General features: G+C 37.3%; 1 protein-coding gene across 1 annotated transcript in view; it reads left to right on the forward strand.

Annotated features, from left to right (window-relative positions):
* LIFR (LIF receptor subunit alpha) overlaps positions 1-22,140 on the forward strand; it is an 81,590-nt gene that overhangs the window by 48,094 nt on the left and 11,356 nt on the right. Inside the window, exons 8-16 of the mRNA XM_039469026.2 lie at positions 1,790-1,919; positions 2,606-2,775; positions 4,693-4,838; positions 5,991-6,153; positions 8,925-8,995; positions 11,595-11,808; positions 14,868-15,047; positions 18,801-18,902; positions 19,848-20,015. Coding sequence (XP_039324960.2) covers positions 1,790-1,919; positions 2,606-2,775; positions 4,693-4,838; positions 5,991-6,153; positions 8,925-8,995; positions 11,595-11,808; positions 14,868-15,047; positions 18,801-18,902; positions 19,848-20,015 — 1,344 coding nt within the window. The remainder of the gene's footprint in view (positions 1-1,789; positions 1,920-2,605; positions 2,776-4,692; positions 4,839-5,990; positions 6,154-8,924; positions 8,996-11,594; positions 11,809-14,867; positions 15,048-18,800; positions 18,903-19,847; positions 20,016-22,140) is intronic.

Genomic DNA, 22,140 nt, shown 5'->3' on the forward strand with positions numbered 1-22,140 from the left:
TGTAGATCAATTTGGGAAAATTTTCAGTCTTACAATATTTGAGTCTTCCAAACTATGAACATGATATATCCTTACATTTACTTGGGTCTTCTTTAATACATCTTAGTCATATGAGGTCTTTGTGTCTTTGGTAAATTTTTTCCTAATGCTTGGTGTTTTCTGGCATTATTAAAAATGACTTTGTTTTTTAAATTGCATTTTCTATTTACTGGTATAAAAAATGTAATTGATGTGTACCTAGCTTTTAACCTAGCTTCAGTTGATTATTTCCTAAGTTAATTTCTTTGAAAAGAAAATGAGTAAATTTCTAATACTGTCCTCTCAAATTTTTCTATTTCTCTCTTATTTGCTCTTGTTACTTAGATTTTAATATTTTAACTTAATATATCTGCCAAATCCTAAAATAACCAGCATTTAAAATACATTCCAAATTTTTGGTATGTGATTTTAATAGAGTGACTAAATATTTAGCCTTAGATTTAAAACAATTTTCAAAATAAATATGTCAGTGTTTGTTTACATATCTAATTGTTAAACTTTCATATAAACACTCATTAATCCTCTTAATATTACCTAAAGTATCATTGAAGGATGTTTTCCTCTCTCTGGGGAAGGTATGAAATTCTCTAAGTTTTGGTTGATGAACTAAGGATTTTTTTTTAATTCAGTTTTATAAAAAGAAAAAAAATTTACAGAATTTTTAAGCAAGTAGTTTTTTCTTTAAAGAATTTTTACCTAGAGTGAAAGATAGCTTGGATAAATATGACAGAGGAACTACCAGTTTCTATATGTGTATGATTAAACATGATTACAGAAATATGAATTTCTATAATAAGCAGTGTCAGACTGCAGAATTTTCATTTATCACTTTTTTTTTGAGAGGAGTCTCACTCTGTCGCCGAGGTTGGAGTCCAATGGTGCAATCTGGGTTCAGTGCAACCTCCACCTCCCAAGTTTAAGCAGTTCTCCTGCCTCAGCCTCCTGAGTAGCTGGAGCTTCAGGCACTTGCCTCCACGCTAGGCTAATTTTTGTATTTTTAATGGAGACGGAGTGTCACCATATTCGCCAGGCTGATCTCAAACTCCTGACCTCCGGTGATTTGCACACCTCGACCTCCCAAAGTGCTAGGATTACAGGCATGAGCCACCACACCTGGGCTCATTTATCACTTTGAAGGTCTCATCCTTAAAAAAATATTAAAAAAAAATTTTCCAGTCCTGCTTTAAAGCCAGATAGCACAGTTTTGATAAAGAGAAAAACAATGAAAGAACTGTATAGTCAGTTTGAATATAAAGATGCAGAATTTTACCAAGAGTTTTATAAATAACAGTATTTATAATATATTTTAGAACTCTGAAATTTGTAACATGACTACTGATTTTCAATATGATTTGGTAGTGCTTTTCAAATCACAGTATATTGATGATAGATAATACTTTTAACCTGTAGATTTTTCTGACTTAACATATTGGGAACAGGTTTCTTTGAGAGAATTGGTAGACTCTGAAATAGGATTAAGAGAAAAAAGTGATAATTGATCTCTCAAGTTGCTATAGGAAGTTTCCAAATGAGCTAAGAGTCATTTTTCAGTATATTTTAATCTGTCAATTCTAATGTAATATGAACTCTGACAAGACATGCTACAGGAAAAATTATTCCTGTATTGTTAAAAGCAAAATGTCAATAGTAAGTTATTTCATTTTTAAGGAAAATTGTACAATTATAAAATACGTTTTCAGGAAAAATAGATGTAATTATAAGTACCTACTTTTTTTCTTTTTTCTGTTAGATCCACCAGATACTCCTCAACAACTGAATTGTGAGACACATGATTTAAAAGAAATTATATGTAGTTGGAATCCAGGAAGGTTGACAGGATTGGTGGGCCCTCGTGCTACAAGTTACTCTTTATATGAAAGGTAATGATAACTGGCAAAGGATGTCACTTGGCAAGGAGTACGTTGGAGGTACATGTTAAATGACATAGGGAAATGCACTACATCATTTATGTTACAAGCAAGATATAAAACCAAATATACTGTATAAAATTATATATACTTTACTTGTTAAGAAGCTTAGAATGAAGAACACTGAATATGAACAGAGACTGTTTCTGAGTAGTAAACTTATTTGGCTGATTATTTTCTTGCGTTTTCTGTATCATATACATTTTCTTTTCTTTTTTTTTTTTTTTTTTTTTTTTTTTTTAGATGGAGTTTCGCTCTTGTTACCCAGGCTGGAGTGCAATGGCGCGGTCTCGGCTCACCGCAACCTCCGCCTCCTGGGTTCAGGCAATTCTCCTGCCTCAGCCTCCTGAGTAGCTGGGATTATAGGCACACGCCACCATGCCCAGCTAATTTTTTGTATTTTTAGTAGAGACGGGATTTCACCATGTTGACCAGGATGGTCTCGATCTCTTGACCTCGTGATCCACCCGCCTCGGCCTCCCAAAGTGCTGGGATTACAGGCTTGAGCCACCGCGCCCGGCTTACATTTTCTTAAGTATGTAATATGCCACTAATTAGAAATTTAAACTTCTTATAAAAATTAAGTATTACATATTTGCCCAATTTTTCCTGCAATATTTCTCTCTTGCCGTTAACAGTTTTTCAGGAAAATATGTGAGATATAAAAGAGATGAAGCACCTACAAATGAAAGCTATCAATTATTCGTCCAAATGCTTCCAAATCAACAAATATATAATTTTACCTTGAATGCCCACAATCCTCTGGGTCGATCAGAATCAACAATTTTAGTTAATATAACTGAGAAAGGTAAGCTGTATGTAAACTAATGTCTTAAAAATAACTTTGGAAGTGGTGAAATGCTTTGATTAATGAAAAGTGCTTATAGGGATTACTTTTTGCTGATTATTTTCTTTATAGTTACTTAATATTAATTCCATAAATTTTATTTATAAAGAAGCTTTTAAGTTTATAATTTCAAGTTTTACTATTTTATTGAATTTAAATACTTGAATTAGTAATTTACAAATAAACTGTAAGTAACTCTTTCTGACAATTTTTGATTTCTGAAATATCTTCTGCCCAGTTTTTAAACTTTTATTTTGAGGTAATTGTTGACTCACTGGGAGTTGGAAAAATAAGAGCCTTGTGAACCCATTCCCTGGCTATCCCCAGTGGTGTCATCTTAGTAATTCTAGTACAGTATCAGAACCAGGGAATTAACATTCTTAAAACATCGTTAACTGGACTGCTGAACTATACTATTGACCTTGTTCAATTTTTATGTGCATTCATTTGTACCTGTGTGTGTGTGTAGTTCTATAAATAGATTCAGGTAACCACCAGCACATGCAAGATACACAACTGCCCTTTCACTACAAAGGAACTCATGTTGCTCATGTTGCCCTTCCAGCTTCCTGCATACATAACAGTCACATCCCTATCCCTTGACAACAACGAACTGTTCATCTGTATTGTTTCATCATTTTGAGATTGTTACTTGAATGTAATCACACAGTATGCCGGTTGGCTTTTTTTTTTTCTTTTTACTAAGGATGATGTCCTGGAGACCCATCCACTTTGTTGTATGTATTAATAGTTTGCTCCTTTTATAAATGACGATTTCTGCATTTTTACCAACTGTATTAATACATACCTCCAAATAAAAATAAAATATGGTTGATCTTTTTGGCATTCATTCCATAGTCAGTGTGCATTAACACTCCATGTCAGACTTGCAGCATGTCATAGAGCAATGGCCTGACCTTTTCTTAGAGATTCAGGCAGGGGAGAAAGGGCTTAAACCAAGAGCATGTGCCATACAATCTGACAAGTAGTTAGTAGATGATCCTGTTGCCTTCTTTGTAAGTATAAGTCACTTTTATCAGTTATTTTTTCCTGTTATCTTTGTTATTTCCTGATTTTTCCTAGTGTTACCATGGCTACATTTTATCCTTGCGTGGTAGTATTTGTATGTATTTGTCTGCTCTCTGCCGTTTCAGCCTTATTTCCCCTGTGATTCTTTCCCACCACTCAAGTGGGCATGCACACTATCACGAATGTAATTTGCAGTTTGACTCACTGTTCCTTCATTATTGCCATCTCTACCTAAAATGCTTTTCAGCTTTTTTTTTTTTTTTTTGCCAATTTTAGTCTGATTCTTCCTGCAAAGCTCATCTTAAGTTCCAACTTCACTATAAGACTTAGACCCTGCCATGCTTACATTTATGTAGTGGTTAATATCTGTACCATCCATTTAGAACTTAGCTGTCTTCTCTTCTCTTCTGTTCTCTTCTCTTCTCTGCTCTTCTCTTCCCTTCTCTTCTCTTCTCTTCTGTTCTCTTCTCTTCTCTTCTCTCCTCCTTTCCTTTTCTTTCCTTTCTCTTTCCTTTCTTTCTTTTCCTTTTCTTTTCCTTTCCTTTTTTTTCCTGTCATTCCTTAAGTAAATTAGAAGTTCTTTAAAGGTACGTACTGTGATCTTACTACCTTTTAGTATTCCTGACACTAATTGAAGACCTTTGAGCATGATTGCTTATTTTGAGATGTTGGCAAGATGTCAGTAGTAGAAATGAGGTTTGTGGATTCCACAAATACTGGGTAGGATATTGTTGGTCAGCACTAATGATACCTCCTTGTTTTTTATGTTTTCTTCTCATTTGTTATATTAGAAGATAGCTTTCTCCTTTAAATAAATGTTTAATCAGTCTTTAAAAATTATATTTGCAGTTTATCCCCATACTCCTACTTCATTCAAAGTGAAGGATATTAATTCAACAGCTGTTACACTTTCTTGGCATTTACCAGGCAACTTTGCAAAGATTAATCTTTTATGTCAAATTGAAATTAAGAAATCTAAATCAGTGCAAGAACAGGTAAGATTCTTCTATAGACTTCTTTTGTGATTGTTTTGGATAAAACAGTTCTCAAAAAGAATTAAGCAAATTGATATGCTTAAGATCTCATATTGATTATAGAGATTTACTAAGAACCAAGAAAGACATTAGTATCCATGTAATGACAACATTGTATCATTTGAGAAACAATTGTAAATTTGACTTTTATCCTCAGACTGTTCCCAGGTGCAGTATAGTACGTGGCACATAGCTGGTGCTCAGTAAATTTGTGAATGAGTGAGTAGTTTTTGCTGTAATCTTTAGCATCTTTAATGGATGAATTGGCACCAGAGAGCAGAAGTGATGTTTTAGAACAGTGAAGTGTGGCAGTGGGAGCAAGCTGTAATTGGTACTTAAAAGTCACAACATGACTTTTCAATACATTTTAAATATTTAGGTTGACTTTTATGTTATACTATATTGTAATTTGTGGTAAGTCTAAAATAAATGAGGTATACTTAACTATTCATTTGGAAATTTACTGATGTCTGAAAATTAGTCACAACTGTAAAATATAACCTAAAAAGCTCTTTGTAATGTCATGCAGAGCTCAGAGGCTTTTGTGAGACATGCAGATCTTCAAATTTGTTTAGAATTGCTTCATTTTAACTATATTTACTTAGTTGTTGAAGATATACATGTTTAGCATTGTGCTAGAAGTTCTAAGTGTTACATTTAACAAAGATGCAGAAAAGGTGATACCTGCCTCCAAGAAGCCTCCAAATATCATCCAAATAATACATTTATTCCTCAGAGTCATCTCAAATTACTATATCATGTTAAGGTTTATTGCATCACCATTAGCATTTGACTGATTATCAAAATTATATAATCCTTTAGATAATTTAGTTAACTATTATTACTTAGAATCAGAATTTGGATTAAAAAGACAACCTAATTTTTTATTACTGTTACAGAGGATAATTTTATTGACTTGGCATGTATATAAGAATTAAAATAGTGGATGAACTGCTTTGGGTGTTACATATACAAACTCACTGACATTCTGTTGGTTTGCGTTACAAATGTGAAGACTTTCTTACCAAAAAAATATGTTTGTGTATATATATGTATTCACACACACAGTATATACATATATACATATATACATATTTATTTGTTTTCCAATAGCGGAATGTCACAATCAAAGGAGTAGAAAATTCAAGTTATCTTGTTGCTCTGGACAAGTTAAATCCCTATACAGTATATACTTTTCGGATTCGTTGTTCTACTGAAACTTTCTGGAAATGGAGCAAATGGAGCAATAAAAAACAACATTTAACTACAGAAGCCAGTAAGTTAACTAAGTGATGTATGGCTAATAATTACTGTATCCTGAAGTTTTACAACCTCTTTAAAAAGAAAATGTTATCAAAGTCCTTAAAAGTAGAGGAATGTTGAGATAAATTATGTAATACCTGTTAATAAAACATAACACGGGTAGGTATTTTAAATGATAGTTTTTCAAGTTTTGTCATAGTGTAGGAAAATGATTGGCACAAATTATGTGAAAGGACAGGGCTCCTCTATCTATAATATGATTGTTACCATATTGCAATAATGCATAGAATGATTTTTCTCCCATTCTTTTCTCTTCTGCCTGAAATTTTAATTATGCTTTTGACTCATTGCCTTTCTTTAAAAAAAAAAAATTACTAAAAAAGAGAATTTGTTAGTTTTTGTGACCTAGACCAGAGAAAGGATGTGACTAAAAAGTCTTGAACATCAGTTTTTGTAGTATACCTAGGTCAAAGTAGGTATAAAATCAGGTAACTGGTTTTCTAAATGTGATAATTTCCGAATACAGAATGATATTCTATCCTTGAGTAACCACATGTTAGGTGTAAAAAGAAAAAACTTAGAAATAGGTTTAATTTTTTTTTTTTTTTTTTTTGAGACGGGAGTCTCGCTCTGTCCCCCAGAATGGAGTGCAGTGGAGTGTTCTCGGCTCACTGAAACCTCCACCTCCTGGGTTCAAGTGACTCTCCTGCCTCAGCCTCCTGAGTAGCTGGGATTAAAGGTGCACACCTCCACGCCTTACTAATTTTTGTATTTTTAGTTGAGATGGGGCTTCACCATGTTGGTTAGGCTGGTCTCAAACTCCTGACCTCAGGTGATCCACCTGCCTTGGCCTTCCGAAATGCTGGGATTCCAGGCATGAATCACCACATCTGGTCGAAATAGGTTTAATTTTTAGGAATCATTTAACAAAAGATAAAAAGAGCTTTATTTATATTATGTAATACAGAAGACATAATACTTCCTCCAGAAAAATAAAGAAACAGCAAAACAAATAAATGATAGATGTTAATCTAGATTTTTGCCTCTCCACACGAATCGATGTTGAAGAATGGTGATGAGGGTACTTTGCCATACATCAAAGAATTACTTGTAACATCACAGTGAAAGCTGTGCATGAGTACAGAGGGGGAGAGTATGAATTATCTGTTGCTGTGCAACAAATTACCCTAAAATTCAGTGGCTTAAAACAGCTGATGTTTATTATCTTACCATTTCTATGGGTCAAAAATCCAGGAGCAGCTTAGTTGGATATCTCTGGTTTGCAGTCTTTCATGAGGCTCCATTCAGGAATATGAGTGTAGACTCCAGGCTTGACTGGAGCTAGAGGTTCCCCTTACAAGATGGTTAACTCATGTGGCTAAAGGCGGGAGGCCTCAGTTCCTTACCTTGTGGGCCTTTCTCTAGGTCTGCTTAAATGTGCTCATGACATGGCAGCCACTTCCTCCCAGAGCTGGTTACTACACAGTGTCTTTGATGATCTAAAATCAGAAGTAACGTACCATTATGTCTGCTGTGTCCTGTTGGTCACACAGGGCAATGTGGGAGGGCACCACACAGAGGGGGATTGTTGGTCATTTTGGAGACTAGCAACTACAGGAGTTTCTGCCTTCAGTTAATGAGCTGTTGTCTCTAAGAGGAAACATCTTATGTGCACCTCATTAAGATGAAGGCATCAATTTACTCAACAAATATTTACTGAGTATGCATTACCGGTTGAGCATATGTAATCTGAAAACCCAAAATGCTCCAAGATCCAAAACTCTTGGAACACCGGGATGCTACAAGTGGAAAATTCCACACTTAAGTACTCAACACAAATTTGTTTCATGCACAGAATTATTTAAAATGTTGTATGAAATTACCTTCAGTCTGTGTGTTTAAGGTGTATATGAAAACATAAATGAATTTCATGTGTAGACTTGGGTCCCATCCTCCAAGATACCTCATTATATATATATGCAAATATTCTACAATCAGAAAAAAATCCAAAATCTGAAACACTTTTGGTCCTAAGCATTTCAGATAAAGTATACTCAACCTGTATGTATCTGGAATTGTTCTAGTTAGCAGGGATCTAGCAGCAGATAAAACAGAGATATCTGACTGTAGAGTTTGTAGGATTCAGGACTAGAAATAAATTTTTTTATATATATACACATCTATATGTATATATGTACACACACACACAGACACATCAGTTTATTGGGTGGTGATGAATGCCAAAGAGGAGAGGAAGGGATAGGAATGAAGGTTGAAGAATAAGGGTGGTGCAGGGAATTGCAGTTTTAAATACTCACTAATAAGGTAATAGTCAAGGTGAGATACAAAGATGAGGAAGCATGCCATGTGGTTTAAGAGAAGAGAGTTGTAGGCAGAGAAGGGAGGACAAAGAAAATGCAGAGAGGCTGAGGCAAGTGTCTTTGCCAATGTGTGGCCAAGTAAGGAGGAAGTGGGAGGATGTGAGGCAGAGGGGAACCCAAGGAATCAGTACAGCCAGCCTGCAGAGAGATTTTAACCCATTCGAAGAAAGCTGTGTGTTTTGCTAAAGTTATTGAGAGCTTAGATTTTACATTGCTTTCTTTTCTTCTCTCTCTCTCTCTCTTTTTTTTTTTTGAGAACATTGCTTTATTTTCTAAGTGGAAGCTACTGAACTGCTTCACATTTTATTGAGAATTCCAAATACCCTAGAAAAAAAATGTCAAGCACCATATACATATAGTATGTAGTATGTGTCTTCAGAGAATAACTTTAAAATCTTTCTAGTTCCTTCAAAGGGGCCTGATACTTGGAGAGAGTGGAGTTCTGATGGAAAAAATTTAATAATCTACTGGAAGGTAAATATTTAACTTTTCCATGAACATTCACATTACTTTGCTAAACTGCTTAGCTTACATATGGTACTTGGGTTATCCAGAAGCTGAGGCTTCCTAAACTGGCTTTGTTTGCATTATTACTGAGAATCCAATCTGGTTCCTCAACCCCCCAAATTCCTGTCACTCCTAATTCCCCACAGTCATTGTAGTGAGGATCTTCTGTCTCAGATCTGAAACTTCTTGGGTTTGATCTTATGAGGCCTGTAAAAGACCTGAGGATTTCACGAATTCTATTTCCCTCACTTTAGTCAGGAACTATAGGTTAGAATCCTAAGTGTTTGCTACATTTTTCTTCTATGAACGGGAAATTAAATTTTTATATATTTCATCTGTAATTTATTTCCCTTCAATAAATTACATGCCGGTTATAAAGTTGTGTATGATTTTGTAAAATATTTAGATGAAATATGAATTGTATTACATTTTACTAATTTTTCTCTACTGGAACGTTTTGTTGCTATATTTTTAAATATTTTATGAATATCAAAAACATGAACAATTGTTTTCTATATTAGATTTTACACAAGCAGTCATAATAGGATTCCTTTAAGTAGTGAATTTTGTTATTGAAAGTAAAACATAATTTAGAAACTCTTCTGACATCGATACAGCTTTGAATAAAAGTGTCCACGCAGGTTCAGTGTGAGTTCCATTGCTTTGAGATTGTATTTGACTGTTTTATCCACTCTTGATTAGAAAATCCCCTGCCTACTCTGAGTTGCCTGTCAGACTTCATAGTATAGCAATGATTATACAATTTACTTCAATATAGAGAAAGTTTGGAATAGTCTTCAAACTAGATGAAGACTTAACTAAAGACTAAAATCATTGAAAGGATTTAGATTCTAACTTCATTACCTATGCTGATGGTGCTGCCATTTGCCAAGTAAGAGTATGTTCGGGTAGAAAATTATGTTGTTTTGGTCATAGTGAGTTTTTAAAAGGCATACCACTGGGATATCAGTAGAGTTCAGTATATGGTTTGATGTATTTGTAAGGTTCTGGAGCTCAAGGGAGAGGTTGGTGCTGGAAACAGCTTTGAGTAGCACATAAATGGGATCACTTGAGGGAGATGCAGTGTGCAAAGTGGGCCAGGGATGGAGCCCATGTGACAGCAGCATGCATAGAATCAGCAGAGGAGATGGGGAAGATTTAGAGGGGCAGGAAAAGCAAAGAAAATAGAATTACAGACACTGAGGGAGGAGGACATTTCAAACAGTATGTGGGCTGGAATATCCCAGGAAGCCTGTAAGTCTTAGGACTAAAGCCTGCCCCTGAGAGCAGGCCATTTGGAGCGTCATCCGAGACCTCTGCTGGAGTGGAGTTTTTAGCAGGGTTACATCGTCCTCACTCTGGACCAGAGAGCCCCATACATTGCTCTGTAGATTAAGGCAGTTGTTGTGAAAAGCAGTTCAGTATAAATGAAGAGGTTTAAATGTTCATTTCTTTTTATCCAGTAAGTTCACTTTTAGAAATTCATATTTTAAAATTCTATGGAAAAGAAAAAGTGGCACAAAAAGGTTTACCAAAATATTTGTTTTAGTATTGTGAAAATTAGGAACAACTTAAATTTCATTTATTTAAGGAATATTCAAGTACACTGGTAAAAATGCTACATGAAATACAAAACCGTGAAAACGTATGTAGCTGTATTATGGACAAGTATATATTATGGAAAAGTAAATGGTGTAATATGTTTAAAACAGTTATGTTAATTAAAAATCCATACCTAGAAAAACAACTTGAAAGAACTATCAAGATGGAAGAATACTTAAGAGGTGTGAATATGGGAGATTTTTACTTGTTTCAGCTTTCGTATGTTTTCCAGTATTCTGTAGTGGGCATGTAATACTTTAAAATGAGAAAACAAATGTTTAGGGAAAAAACCCATGATGGTATAGTTTTGTTTTTTTTTTTTAATGTTTTGTTTGTTACGAAGTAGAGCAGTGCTTCTGGATAGTTTTAAAACTTTTGCTTCTGAAAAATGTGAAGATAAATATTGTTTTGTATTCACTTAAATTTTTGTGCACTCTTACTGCTTATAGTAAGTACAGTTTTTCTTCAGTATTTCTTTACTGATTTACTCAGCTCCCAATAGATTTTAAATCTGTGTTTCACACTGTTGATAGCTTCATCTTTTCTGATGTTACCTTGTAACTGGTTGTTTTTTTGTTTTTGAGATGGAGTCTTGCTGTGTTGCCTAGGCTGGAGTACGGTGGCATGATCTTGGCTTACTGCAACCTCCACCTCCTGGGTTCAAGTGATTTTCCTGTCTCAGCCTCCCAAGTAGCTGGGATTACAGGCACTTGCCACCACACCTGGCTAATTTTAGCATTTTTGGGAGAGACGGGGTTTCACCATGTTGGCCAAGTTGGTCTCAAACGCCTGACCTCAAGTGATCCATCTGCCTCAGCCTCCCAAAGTGCTGAAATTATAGTTATGAGCCACCATGCCTGGCCAACCTTGCTACTGTTAATGTAGCATCCAGTTTAGACCCAATTCCCTTTCCTAGTCACAGCCAGCTTTTGCAGGTATATAACAGTTTGTCTGTTTTTCATAGCCTTTACCCGTTAATGAAGCTAATGGAAAAATACTTTCCTACAATGTATCATGTTCATCAGATGAGGAAACACAGTCGCTTTCTGAAATCCCTGATCCTCAACACAGAGCAGAGATACGACTTGATAAGAATGACTACATCATCAGTGTGGTGGCTAAAAATTCTGTGGGCTCATCACCACCTTCCAAAATAGCGAGTATGGAAATTCCAAATGGTAAGTGCTTGAGATGCTTTAGTATACAAGAACAGGAAACTAAAGTGAGAAATGTTTGATGTTATTTGCTCTTTTGTAATGCCAGCATTCTTCTGGTATAACTTGTTGCTGCTGACATAGAAGGCAGAATGAGCAGATTGATGTCTACAGTTCATTGAGAGAGCAGTCATTAGTATTGAATTGAAGCATGTGCACTGATGGATACAATCATTACTGTACTCAGTTACTATAGCATATAATATTGGAGAGTTACAGTGGTGGTAGGGACTTTTAGGAAGAAATATTTATTTTAGGTCAGCTAGGCTGTTTTGCAAATTGTTGGGCAGGAGAAAAAGGGCTCATTTTAATTGGCAGCTTTTTTGATAAGAATTTCCTTATTAATAGGAATTTTTTATTGATTAAAAAAAAGTCTTCCTAAGGTATAAATTAGATCTTCAACATAGGATTTAGTAACACAATAATGGTGTAATTTTTTTTTTTTTTTTTTTTTGAGATGGAGTTTCACTCTTGTTGCCCAGGCTGGAGTGCAATGATGCGATCTCAGCTCACTGCAACCTCTGCCTCCCGGGATCAAGTGATTCTCTTGCCTCAGCCTTTCGAGTAGCTGGGATTATAGGCATGCACCACCACACTCGGCTAATTTTTGTATTTTTTTTTTTTAGTAGAGACGGGATGTAGTACCTTTCTTTAAATTTTAAAGATGTCCAGTGATTAATGCATTCCTCCCCAGCTTCTACCTTGATAGCTTTGCGAGTCGTGAGTGACTCGCAAATGGCCACTTCCACCTCCTCTTCCACTGATCTCCATGCTCCAGTCATTTTCTGCCTACCCTGCTTTGCTGTCTTGCCCCAGTATAGGAGCACCTTTCTATAACCATTGCTCCTAGAGGAAGAAAAATCGGTCCAGTTAGGGTCCTCTTAAGGAGCTTTCCAACTCCAGTTTGAGGAGTTCTTTTTTTTTTTTTTTTTTTTTTTTTGGAGACAGAGTTTTGCTCTTGTTACCCAGGCTGGAGTGCAATGGCGCAATCTCGGCTCACCGCAACCTCCGCCTCCTGGATTCAGGCAATTCTCCTACCTCAGCCTCCTGAGTAGCTGGGATTACAGGCATGCACCACCATGCCCAGCTGATTTTTTTGTATTTTTAGTAGAGACGGGGTTTCACCATGTTGACCAGGATGGTCTTGATCTCTTGACCTCGTGATCCACCCGCCTCGGACTCCCAAAGTGCTGGGATTACAGGCTTGAGCCACCGTGCCCGGCCCAGTTTGAGGAGTTCTTATTGCTTGTTACTTGACTGTTCTTTGTTCTCTTTGAGTCAGTCATAGGAGAATTAGGAGGAAGAAGGGGGAAAACAAAGTGCATTTCAGAGATACAGAGCCCAGGCTGCAGTGCTGCTGGAGATGCCTGAGGGCATGGCAGATGCTGGGAGGTGGGGCCTAGAATAATGGCTTCTTCATTTTGGCCTGGCAAAAATAACAAAATAAAAAATGAAAGAGAGATGTAAACATCCATAAGAAGATAACACAGTGATTTAGATTATATATTTCATTGCTCTCACAATGATAGGTAATAGCTATGTTGTCTTTTAATTTAAGAAACATAATCCTACCTTTTCTGTATATCCCTTAGAAAATGGTAATTTACAGAACTAGCAATTCTGTTAATCAGCTTTCAGACACTTTCTGAAGCCCCAGAACGAATCCTTATTCCTTGAGGATTTCCCGAGTGGAGGGAGGCGCTGCAGCCTCAGCTTAGGTTGACGCTGTGGCTTTTTAATCACGTTGAATAAAAAAGCCGTTATGTCCAAAGTGTCCTGTATTCCAAGCCAAATTGTTGTCTTGCATTTAGTAGTAGTTGCTTTATGAATGCACATTTCATTCAAAAAACATTTCTATGTTTGTTTTTACTGAACCCTTAAATATAAATCAGTTATAGCGACTACTGCTTTTCTCCGGTTACGGTGGGAACTGTCTGTGTTAGTGTTACTGAGCCTTTTCTGTAGCCTGTAGGTGATTAAGTACTGTGCTGTGGCTGGACTTCTCTGGCTGCGTCCCATCAAGGGCTGCTCACCTGCAGTTCACAGGCTCGTGAGCTCTGGCTCCAGAGACAGTTACTTGTCTAAACATTTGTTCTTAGAAATAATCAAAAACCTTTCTATGTTTGTTTTTACTGAACCCTTAAATATATATGTCAGTTATAAATACTACTTCTTTCCTTTTGTTACGGTGGGAAATTTCCTTCTTCCTTTTGACCACACTGCCCTATCTCCCACCCCAATTCCTCACCCCTAGACTGGGGGTTCCACTTCTCACCCAGGCCAAGATCTGGCAAGACAGGGAAACGAAACTTCGCCAGGGCCTCCACTCCTGCCTTCTGCCTTTAGCCTTTGCCCCTTGCCCCTTGATGTCTGCTAGGACTCTGTGCAGGCTTCTCCTTCTCAGTGCCCACACCGGCCATTTCACGTCTTAGCCTCTCCATGACTCCACAACTTTCTACCTTGCTCCCACCCTGCTCCTGGTCAGCCAGACATCCCCTTCAGCCCAGCTCTGGGGCTGCAGTCTTCCTTGAAAGAGAGTAGGCTAGTTCGTCCACTGTTTCCACACGTTTGTTGTGTGCTTACACTGTACACTGTGTTGGGTCTCGCCTGTTCTTGGAGAGTGCGCGTTCGTGGTGGGTGATAAGAGGAGGGCTTCAGCCTGTCCACCAGCCCCTTCCCAGTTTCCCACCTTCCACCCTGTCCCAGCCAATGTCCTTAGCTGCATCCTTCCTGGGTCTTGATCTTGATGTCCTAGCCCCAGTATGTCACTACCTGATCCTAGGTACTTTTTAAAAATCACTTTATTTTAGCTGCTGTGTTAATCTGTGTGTACAGGTAAGTGCTACAGTTGTTACAATAAAGATAACAGCAACACTTCTAATCTTTGCTAAAGGTTTATCTAGTTGAGCTCTATTTTATAATTTTTTCACAGTGAAGTGAGTTTTGTAACTCATGTCCATTTTTATGAGATTTACCTTATATTGTTTCTAATGCCAGTAAAATATCCTCCTTTCTTATTGAAGATGATCTCAAAATAGAGCAAGTTGTTGGGATGGGAAAGGGGATTCTCCTCACCTGGCATTACGACCCCAACATGACTTGTGACTACGTCATTAAGTGGTGTAACTCATCTCGGTCGGAACCCTGCCTTATGGACTGGAGAAAAGTTCCCTCAAACAGCACTGAAACTGTAATAGAATCTGGTAAGATGAATTAGTATCTCTCAATTAAGTTCTCTCAAAACATTTTTAAAAGGCAACATGTGGGACTGGGTGCAGTGAAGTGATTGTCTTTACTGCTGGGTGGGTGTGAATAGGTTTGATTTTCCTGGGGGGTAGCTGTGGCAGCACGTGAAAGGATCCAAGCCCTTTGATCCAGTAATTACTCATCTAGAAATTTATTCCTCAAAATAATCAGAGAACACAAGGATCTAGAACTAGAAATACCATTTGATCCAGCAATACCATTACTGGGTATATACCTAAAGAATTAGAAATCGTTCTATTATAAAGACACATGCACACGTATGTTCACTGTGGCACTGTTCTCAATAGCAAAGACTTGGAACCAACCCAAATGCCCATCAGTGATAGACTGGATAAAGAAAATGTGGCATATATACACCATGGAATACTATGCAACCATAAAAAAGGATGAGTTCATGTCCTTTTCAGGGATGTGGATGAAGCTGGAAACCATCATTCTCAGCAAACTAACACAGGAACAAAAAACTAAACACCACATGTTCTCACTCATAAGTGGGAGTTGAAAAATGAGAACACATGGACACAGGGAGGGCAACATCACACACTGGGGCCTGTCATGGGTTTGGGGGGCTAGGAGAGGGATAGTATTAGGAGAAATACCTAATGTAGATGATGGTGTACTGGATGCAGCCAACCACCATGGCATGCATATACCTATGTAACCTGCATGTTCTGCACATGTATCCCAGAACTTAAAGTACAATAAAAAAAAGAATAATCAGAGAACAACACAGATTTAATCTAAGAATGTTCTCGACAGTATTATTGATAACTGTGAAAAATTAAAAGCCCAAATAGCAAATAAAGGAATGAGTAAATGATGGTACACCTATAAAATGAAATGTTAACATTAAAAATTACATGAAAAATTTAGCAACATGGAGAAATAAATGCTCAGGAAAAAAGACTACAGACTGTAAGCAGCCTGGTCTCATGCAAGGGCCTTTGCCTTTGTTTGCCTAGGGCCCAGGTTACTGAGGTTAGGGAGAGACTGAGCACAATGGCCACGAACCTCTTTCCACTTTGCCTGATGCAGGGCAAGGGGGCATCAGCAGGACTCAGCACAGTGTGGGTGGGAGGCCTTGCATTCCATGTACCTGATGCTCAGGAGCCTGTGAGCTGCAGGTGAGTGGCCCTTGATGAGATGTAGCCTGAGAAGTTTATCCACAGAGGAGTATTTAATAACCTACAGGCTAATCCAGCCTTGACCTTAGGAATTAGAGCCCTCTCTCCGGGATCATCATTTTTTTCTGGCAGGATGGGAGTGTATCCTGTCTGTAACCATGGGACTTCTGGACCCCGTAGCCTGTCAGTAGTGATGCTTCTTGATCATTCCTGTCTCTTGCCTCCCTCGAATGTTAGGGAAGTCCAGAAGAGCAATTAACCTGCTCTTTACCTCTCTCTCAGGAAACACTTTCTACTTGTTTACTGTTTTTCTGTCAGATGATGAGGATGGTTCCCATTCATTAGATTATCACATATGAATTCAGATTATTGCCCAGTTCTACCTGAAATACAGCCAAATTCCTCCACATATAGAATTGGCTGAAGTGGTAATGATCTTCCTGAGTTGTTGCCTTCGTCCTTTCTTACAGCTCACTTCCCTTATCAAGGGCCCAACCACATGCCACCCTTCTCTTTCCTGCACCTTCCCTTGCGTCCCCTCCCATGGAGCTGAATGAGCCTTACGTGGTTCCAGTCTGTCCTTTCTCACCTGGGCTTTCAGAATAATCAGGATGGACTGGTCTAGGCTGGAGTGGATTTAAATGGAGTATTTACCCATGTAAGTTTTAGCTGAGACCTGCAAGATATGGAGAAGCCGCTCCGCAGTGGTTGTGGGAGAACTTTCTGTGCCACCACAATTGAACAAAGACAAAAAGCTTGAGAAAAAAACTCAGAGAAGTTAGGTAACTTTCCCAATTAGTATGTGGTAGAACCCAGGTTCACATTCAAAGTTATTCAGAACTTGAAGAGGCTGAGAATATTGTCTTTTATTTACTGCTAGCTTCTGGAACAGCAAGTGGCACATAGTAGGCACCCCTTTTATTCCTCTCTCATCCCGTTGTCTACTCATTAAGCTGTCTGCTCCCTTATTGGACATCAGCACATTCCTAATGCTCTAACCTTCTCAGGCTCTTTTTTTTTTTTTCTTTTTTAAGTGGCAGAGCCCTATAAAATTTTGTTAATAAATGATTTTAACATAAAAAGAGGTACAGATTTATGGATGTACATGCAGTGTAAAATCATGACCTCAAGCATACCTTTCCCTAAAGAAAAATGTTACAAAACTAAACAGTTGACTGAGCTTGAGTTACTTTAATACGTACTTAGGACGTGCCAGCACATGGCAGACATTTAAGGAAAATCATTGCAAGAAGAAAAGATAAAATTTTAGACAAGCTGATCCAGTTTTTCTTGGGTTTATAATTTTAGACATTGACTACTGTCTCTTATTGGAGCCTGCAGACCACTGGTATTCTATGGGCACTTAATTGAAGAACTAATGCTTTAACCATGCCAGAATAATTGTGTTTTGCAAATTAAATGCAATGCCATATACTGCCAATTCACCTTCCCTGTTCTCCAGCATTATCTTCTTTCTTGACAGCCACTGATGAGCACCTAGTTGCCTTTCAAGGCCTTATTCACATGTCTTTTATGGGAGCTGTTTCTGATCTTTTTAGACTCATTTGGCCCCTTACTTAAGATTCCATGGCATCTGATACATAGCTCTAATATAACATGCTGTTATGGTTACCCTTGTCCATCTATTTTCCCCAGCACTCTGCAAGTGTCTTCATGCTTGACATTTTGTTTTGTGAATGTCAGTGTTGCTCACATCACACACATTGCATTGTGCTCAGGAGGCATTTAAAAGGAGGCTTTTGAATTTAAGTTAAGGCACTTCAATTCAAAGTACCTCTGTATCCTGTGGAGTTAATTCAGAAAGTACCTCTATATCTTTTTTTTTTTTTAAATAGAGATGGGGTTTCTCCATGTTGGTCAGGCTGGTCTGGAACTCCTAACCTTGTGATCCGCCCGCCTCGGCCTCCCAAAGTGCTGGGATTACAGGCATGAGCCACCATGCCTGGCCTAGTACCTCTATATCTTATGGAGTTAACTCACCCAAGGACACTTACTGGTAATGTTATAAAGTGGAACACACTCTAAAACTCAGTTCCTTTAACACCGAAACTTCAAGGTAGAGTGCAACTTTTAATTCTGCTTCTTGGAACAAGAAGAGAGAACAGTGGGTTTGTTTGTTTTTTTTCCAACGCAGAAATAACACTATGTAGGGAAGGGATTTATAGAGGCATGATGTGAACCTGGAATGAATGGCACAGTGAACTGACCCAGGAAATTGATTCAGGCTTACATTTTGTTCCTTAAAATCAAGCAATGATGGTTTCTTCCTGGAAAAAGGAACAGACTGTAAGCTTTAATCATTGTCATTCTCTCCAAGGTGATCCCATCTTATAAAACTAAACTTTTGTTAAAATAGAAGTAAATTTAATTTTTGTTTAGTCAATTTTTATTCTGAATAATTACTAATTTTTAAAATACGTATATATTTTTTAATAAGAAAAATTAGCTTTGGAAATTTTAGAGTATGTCATAAATTTGGTATTTCTAAAATAGATACTCATAGTAATATATTTATGAATGTTTGCCAATGTGTTCATCCTCTAGATCAGTTTCAACCAGGTGTAAGATATAATTTTTTCCTGTATGGATGCAGAAATCAAGGATATCAATTATTACGGACCATGATTGGATATATAGAAGAATTGGGTAAGTTAAATGGGTATTTACTTTTAAGAGTTCAAGATAGCATGAAGAATTATAAATTGGCAACAGTGATATGATTAAATTCTAAAAGTAGAATTAGATGTTTAATTCTAGATGTCTAATTAGATGTTTAGTTTAAGGAAGGTAAAATAATTTGATAAAAAGTATTTGATTACTACTTTTTTCTGAGAGAGAGAGAGAGAGACTTATTCTGTCACCCAGGCTGGAGTCTAGTGGCAAGATCATGGCTCACTTCAGCCTCAACCTCCTGGGTTCAGGTGATCCTCCCACCTCAGCTTCCTTGGTAGCTGGGACTGCAGGTGCATGCCACCATGCTCAGCTAATTTTTTTTTTTTTTTTGGTAGAGATCAGGTTTCACTATGTTGCCCAGGCTGGTCTCGAACTCCTGGGTTCAAACGATCCTCCCACGTTGGCCTCCTAAGGTGCTGGTATTACAGGCATCAGCCTCTGTGCTAGGCCTACTTACTCTGAATTCATTTGCTGCATGTTTGTATTTCACAATTTTACTGTTCTCAAGAAAATTACGTCTTAACTTGGATGTCAAAAATACTTAATTAGTACTTTTACAAGTTTAAAAAAACTATTAACTTCTTCAGGACTATCAATAAAGATGGGAAATACAAATGATGTCTATGTGAGTAGTCACCGAAAGATTTTGCATAGATTACTTTGCTAGATATGTGTTTTGTCTAAAAGTGATGTTGTAAATTTTACCTTTGTTCCTAAAAATATTTTTTTGTCTGTGGTTATTAGTATGTAAGCGTCACAAAAAAAGGCGTTAGTGATCATCTCTCTCTGAAAATTTATGATTAAATAAAGTTTTAATTCCAAGTTGAATTATTTTTGAGGCTAGAAAGCTCATGGAACATTACTGTATACTCTGTATTCATACACTCCCCTGTAGCAATTGACTTTTTCCTTTTACAGCTCCCATTGTTGCACCAAATTTTACTGTTGAGGATACCTCTGCTGATTCGATACTAGTAAAATGGGAAGACATTCCTGTGGAAGAACTCAGAGGCTTTTTAAGAGGATATTTATTTTATTTTGGAAAAGGAGAAAGAGACACATCTAAGATGAGGGTTTTAGAATCAGGTAAGTAAATCGATAGCATGTTAGTGTGTCTTAGAAGTTCCTCATTACCCACAACAGAAAAGGAAAGAAAGTCCTGCTCAGTCGTTTAGTACTGGTTTTCAAAACTATCTGAAAGAGAAATGAAAAGGCGGTCATTCTATGAATATGAGAGTTTTAAGATTTTCATATGTAATAAATGACATGTATAATCTTTCAGAAATCATTTAAAACAATTATTCTGAAGCTTTTGATCATAAGCCTCATAGGACAGAAACAATCATTTATTGGAGCCTTACATAATCCATGACAAGGCATTTCATGAAGTTGACTTTCATAAAGAAATCTTGTACTTACAACAATGAAGGAGAAAAACTCAGGAATCCAAAGAGTACGTCAGATCCTCAGTTGTAATTTGATAAAAAGCTATTGGCCTATTAGCATCTTACTTAGCCATGTCCTTGATAAGCTGGAAAACTTAATTGACTTGATTGGGAATGTGTTTAAAAGTACAGATAATCCTTGGAAATTGGCAAGTTGTATATCCAAAGACTTTAGAGAATTCTCAGATTTACAAATACAAAATTGTTTGTACAGATTTCTGGCTTTTCCTTTAATATTATTTCTGCTGAGAGTCAGATGTTTCTTATTCATAGCTGCAAAACACAAGCATATCATCTTTTCAGTTTGAAAACTTTCATTTCCCTGGATGACCTCTCCTCAGAAAGAAATCATTTTAATTATTTAATGCCTGTCTGACAAGTAGAGAATACCACCACGGCATGGTGGTGCTGGCTGGGCACTGTCTCAGTCACTCCCCAGAGCAGCTGCAGAAAGTGTGTGCCTCCCCTTCTGTCCCCAGGTGAGTTGCTGGTGAATGAGGGACATCCTAAATATCAAATTCCACAAACATCCACAGTCTAGTGTGACTTGCCTCACATGCTTGGACATTTTATACTTGAAACAACTATAATTCTAGCATTTGGATTTCCAGTGAGATCTGGTGGATTGGTCACTAAAATTAGCATAAAGAAGGGAAAAAAAAAACCCAAACTCTAAAAAAGCCACAAGGAGAAAGAGAACAGAAAAAGCAAAACAACACCAAAAAAGATTCAGAAATTTGTGAGCGGAAATGGGACAAATGACTTAAATGAGTGGAGGATTGTGAAATCTGTTTGGGCAGTCAGGCATTGTTGAGAAGGAACTTCTTTAGTACCTGCCAAACCAGCAGTGGAGACAAGTGGTTAGGATGAATCTGGGCTGAATGGAGGGGTCGATTGAAGACAGTTCCTTAGAACTGAAGGGCCTGACTACAAGCACATCCCCTTCTCTGTGGTTTCACTTTCCATGGTCTCGCTTTCTGCCATTTAAGTGACCTCTGGTGAAACACAGACTGAAAGTAGATGAGTTCAATATAATCAGATATGTTTAAGAAAGAGAGAGACCATATTTACATAATTTTTATTATAGTATTTTGTTACAATTATTCTCTGAGGAGAATGGAGGATTACTGTATATAGGGTCAAATAATTCATTAAATACATAGCAAAATAAATAGAAAAAAGATCTATGCCAAGGTATGTCATTAAGAATTTTCCGAGCAGCTAATGTGTAAAGAAATGCTCAGAGACAAGCAGGTCATGTGCAAGGAATCAGGAATAATAATGGCAGCAGACAGCCCAGCAGCATGCCAGATAATACACGGTACCACAGCAGTCTCTTCAAAATACTGAATTAAAATGATTTTCAACCTAAAATTCTATACTCCAGCAGTCTGTCAACCAATGTGAGAATAAAATGCAGACATTTTGTGCATGCAGGGTTGCAAATATTTACTTCCCGCCTGTTGCTTTTCTCAAGAACCTACTAGGAGAGTACATCCCAATGAGGAAATGAAGTGAGGCTGACCCAGGAAGCCGCAGGGGAGAGAAGGCAGGGAGCTGCAGGAGGGCCGCAGCCCAGAGCGCGTCTAGTCTAGTGCAGGAGGCAGGGGAGGGGTGGAGGCAAGGGCAGAGATGTGGACTGGGATTTTGTTGTGTGTGGAAATCTTACTGACTATACATTGGAGGATATGGGAAAAATTAGTGATTGGTATATTGAAAATCCAGCAAATGAGGGGAAAAGCACTTATAACAATGGGAAAACAAGA

This window comes from Saimiri boliviensis, chromosome 1, assembly GCF_048565385.1.
Source record: "Saimiri boliviensis isolate mSaiBol1 chromosome 1, mSaiBol1.pri, whole genome shotgun sequence".
In the NCBI taxonomy this organism is placed as follows: domain Eukaryota; kingdom Metazoa; phylum Chordata; class Mammalia; order Primates; family Cebidae; genus Saimiri; species Saimiri boliviensis.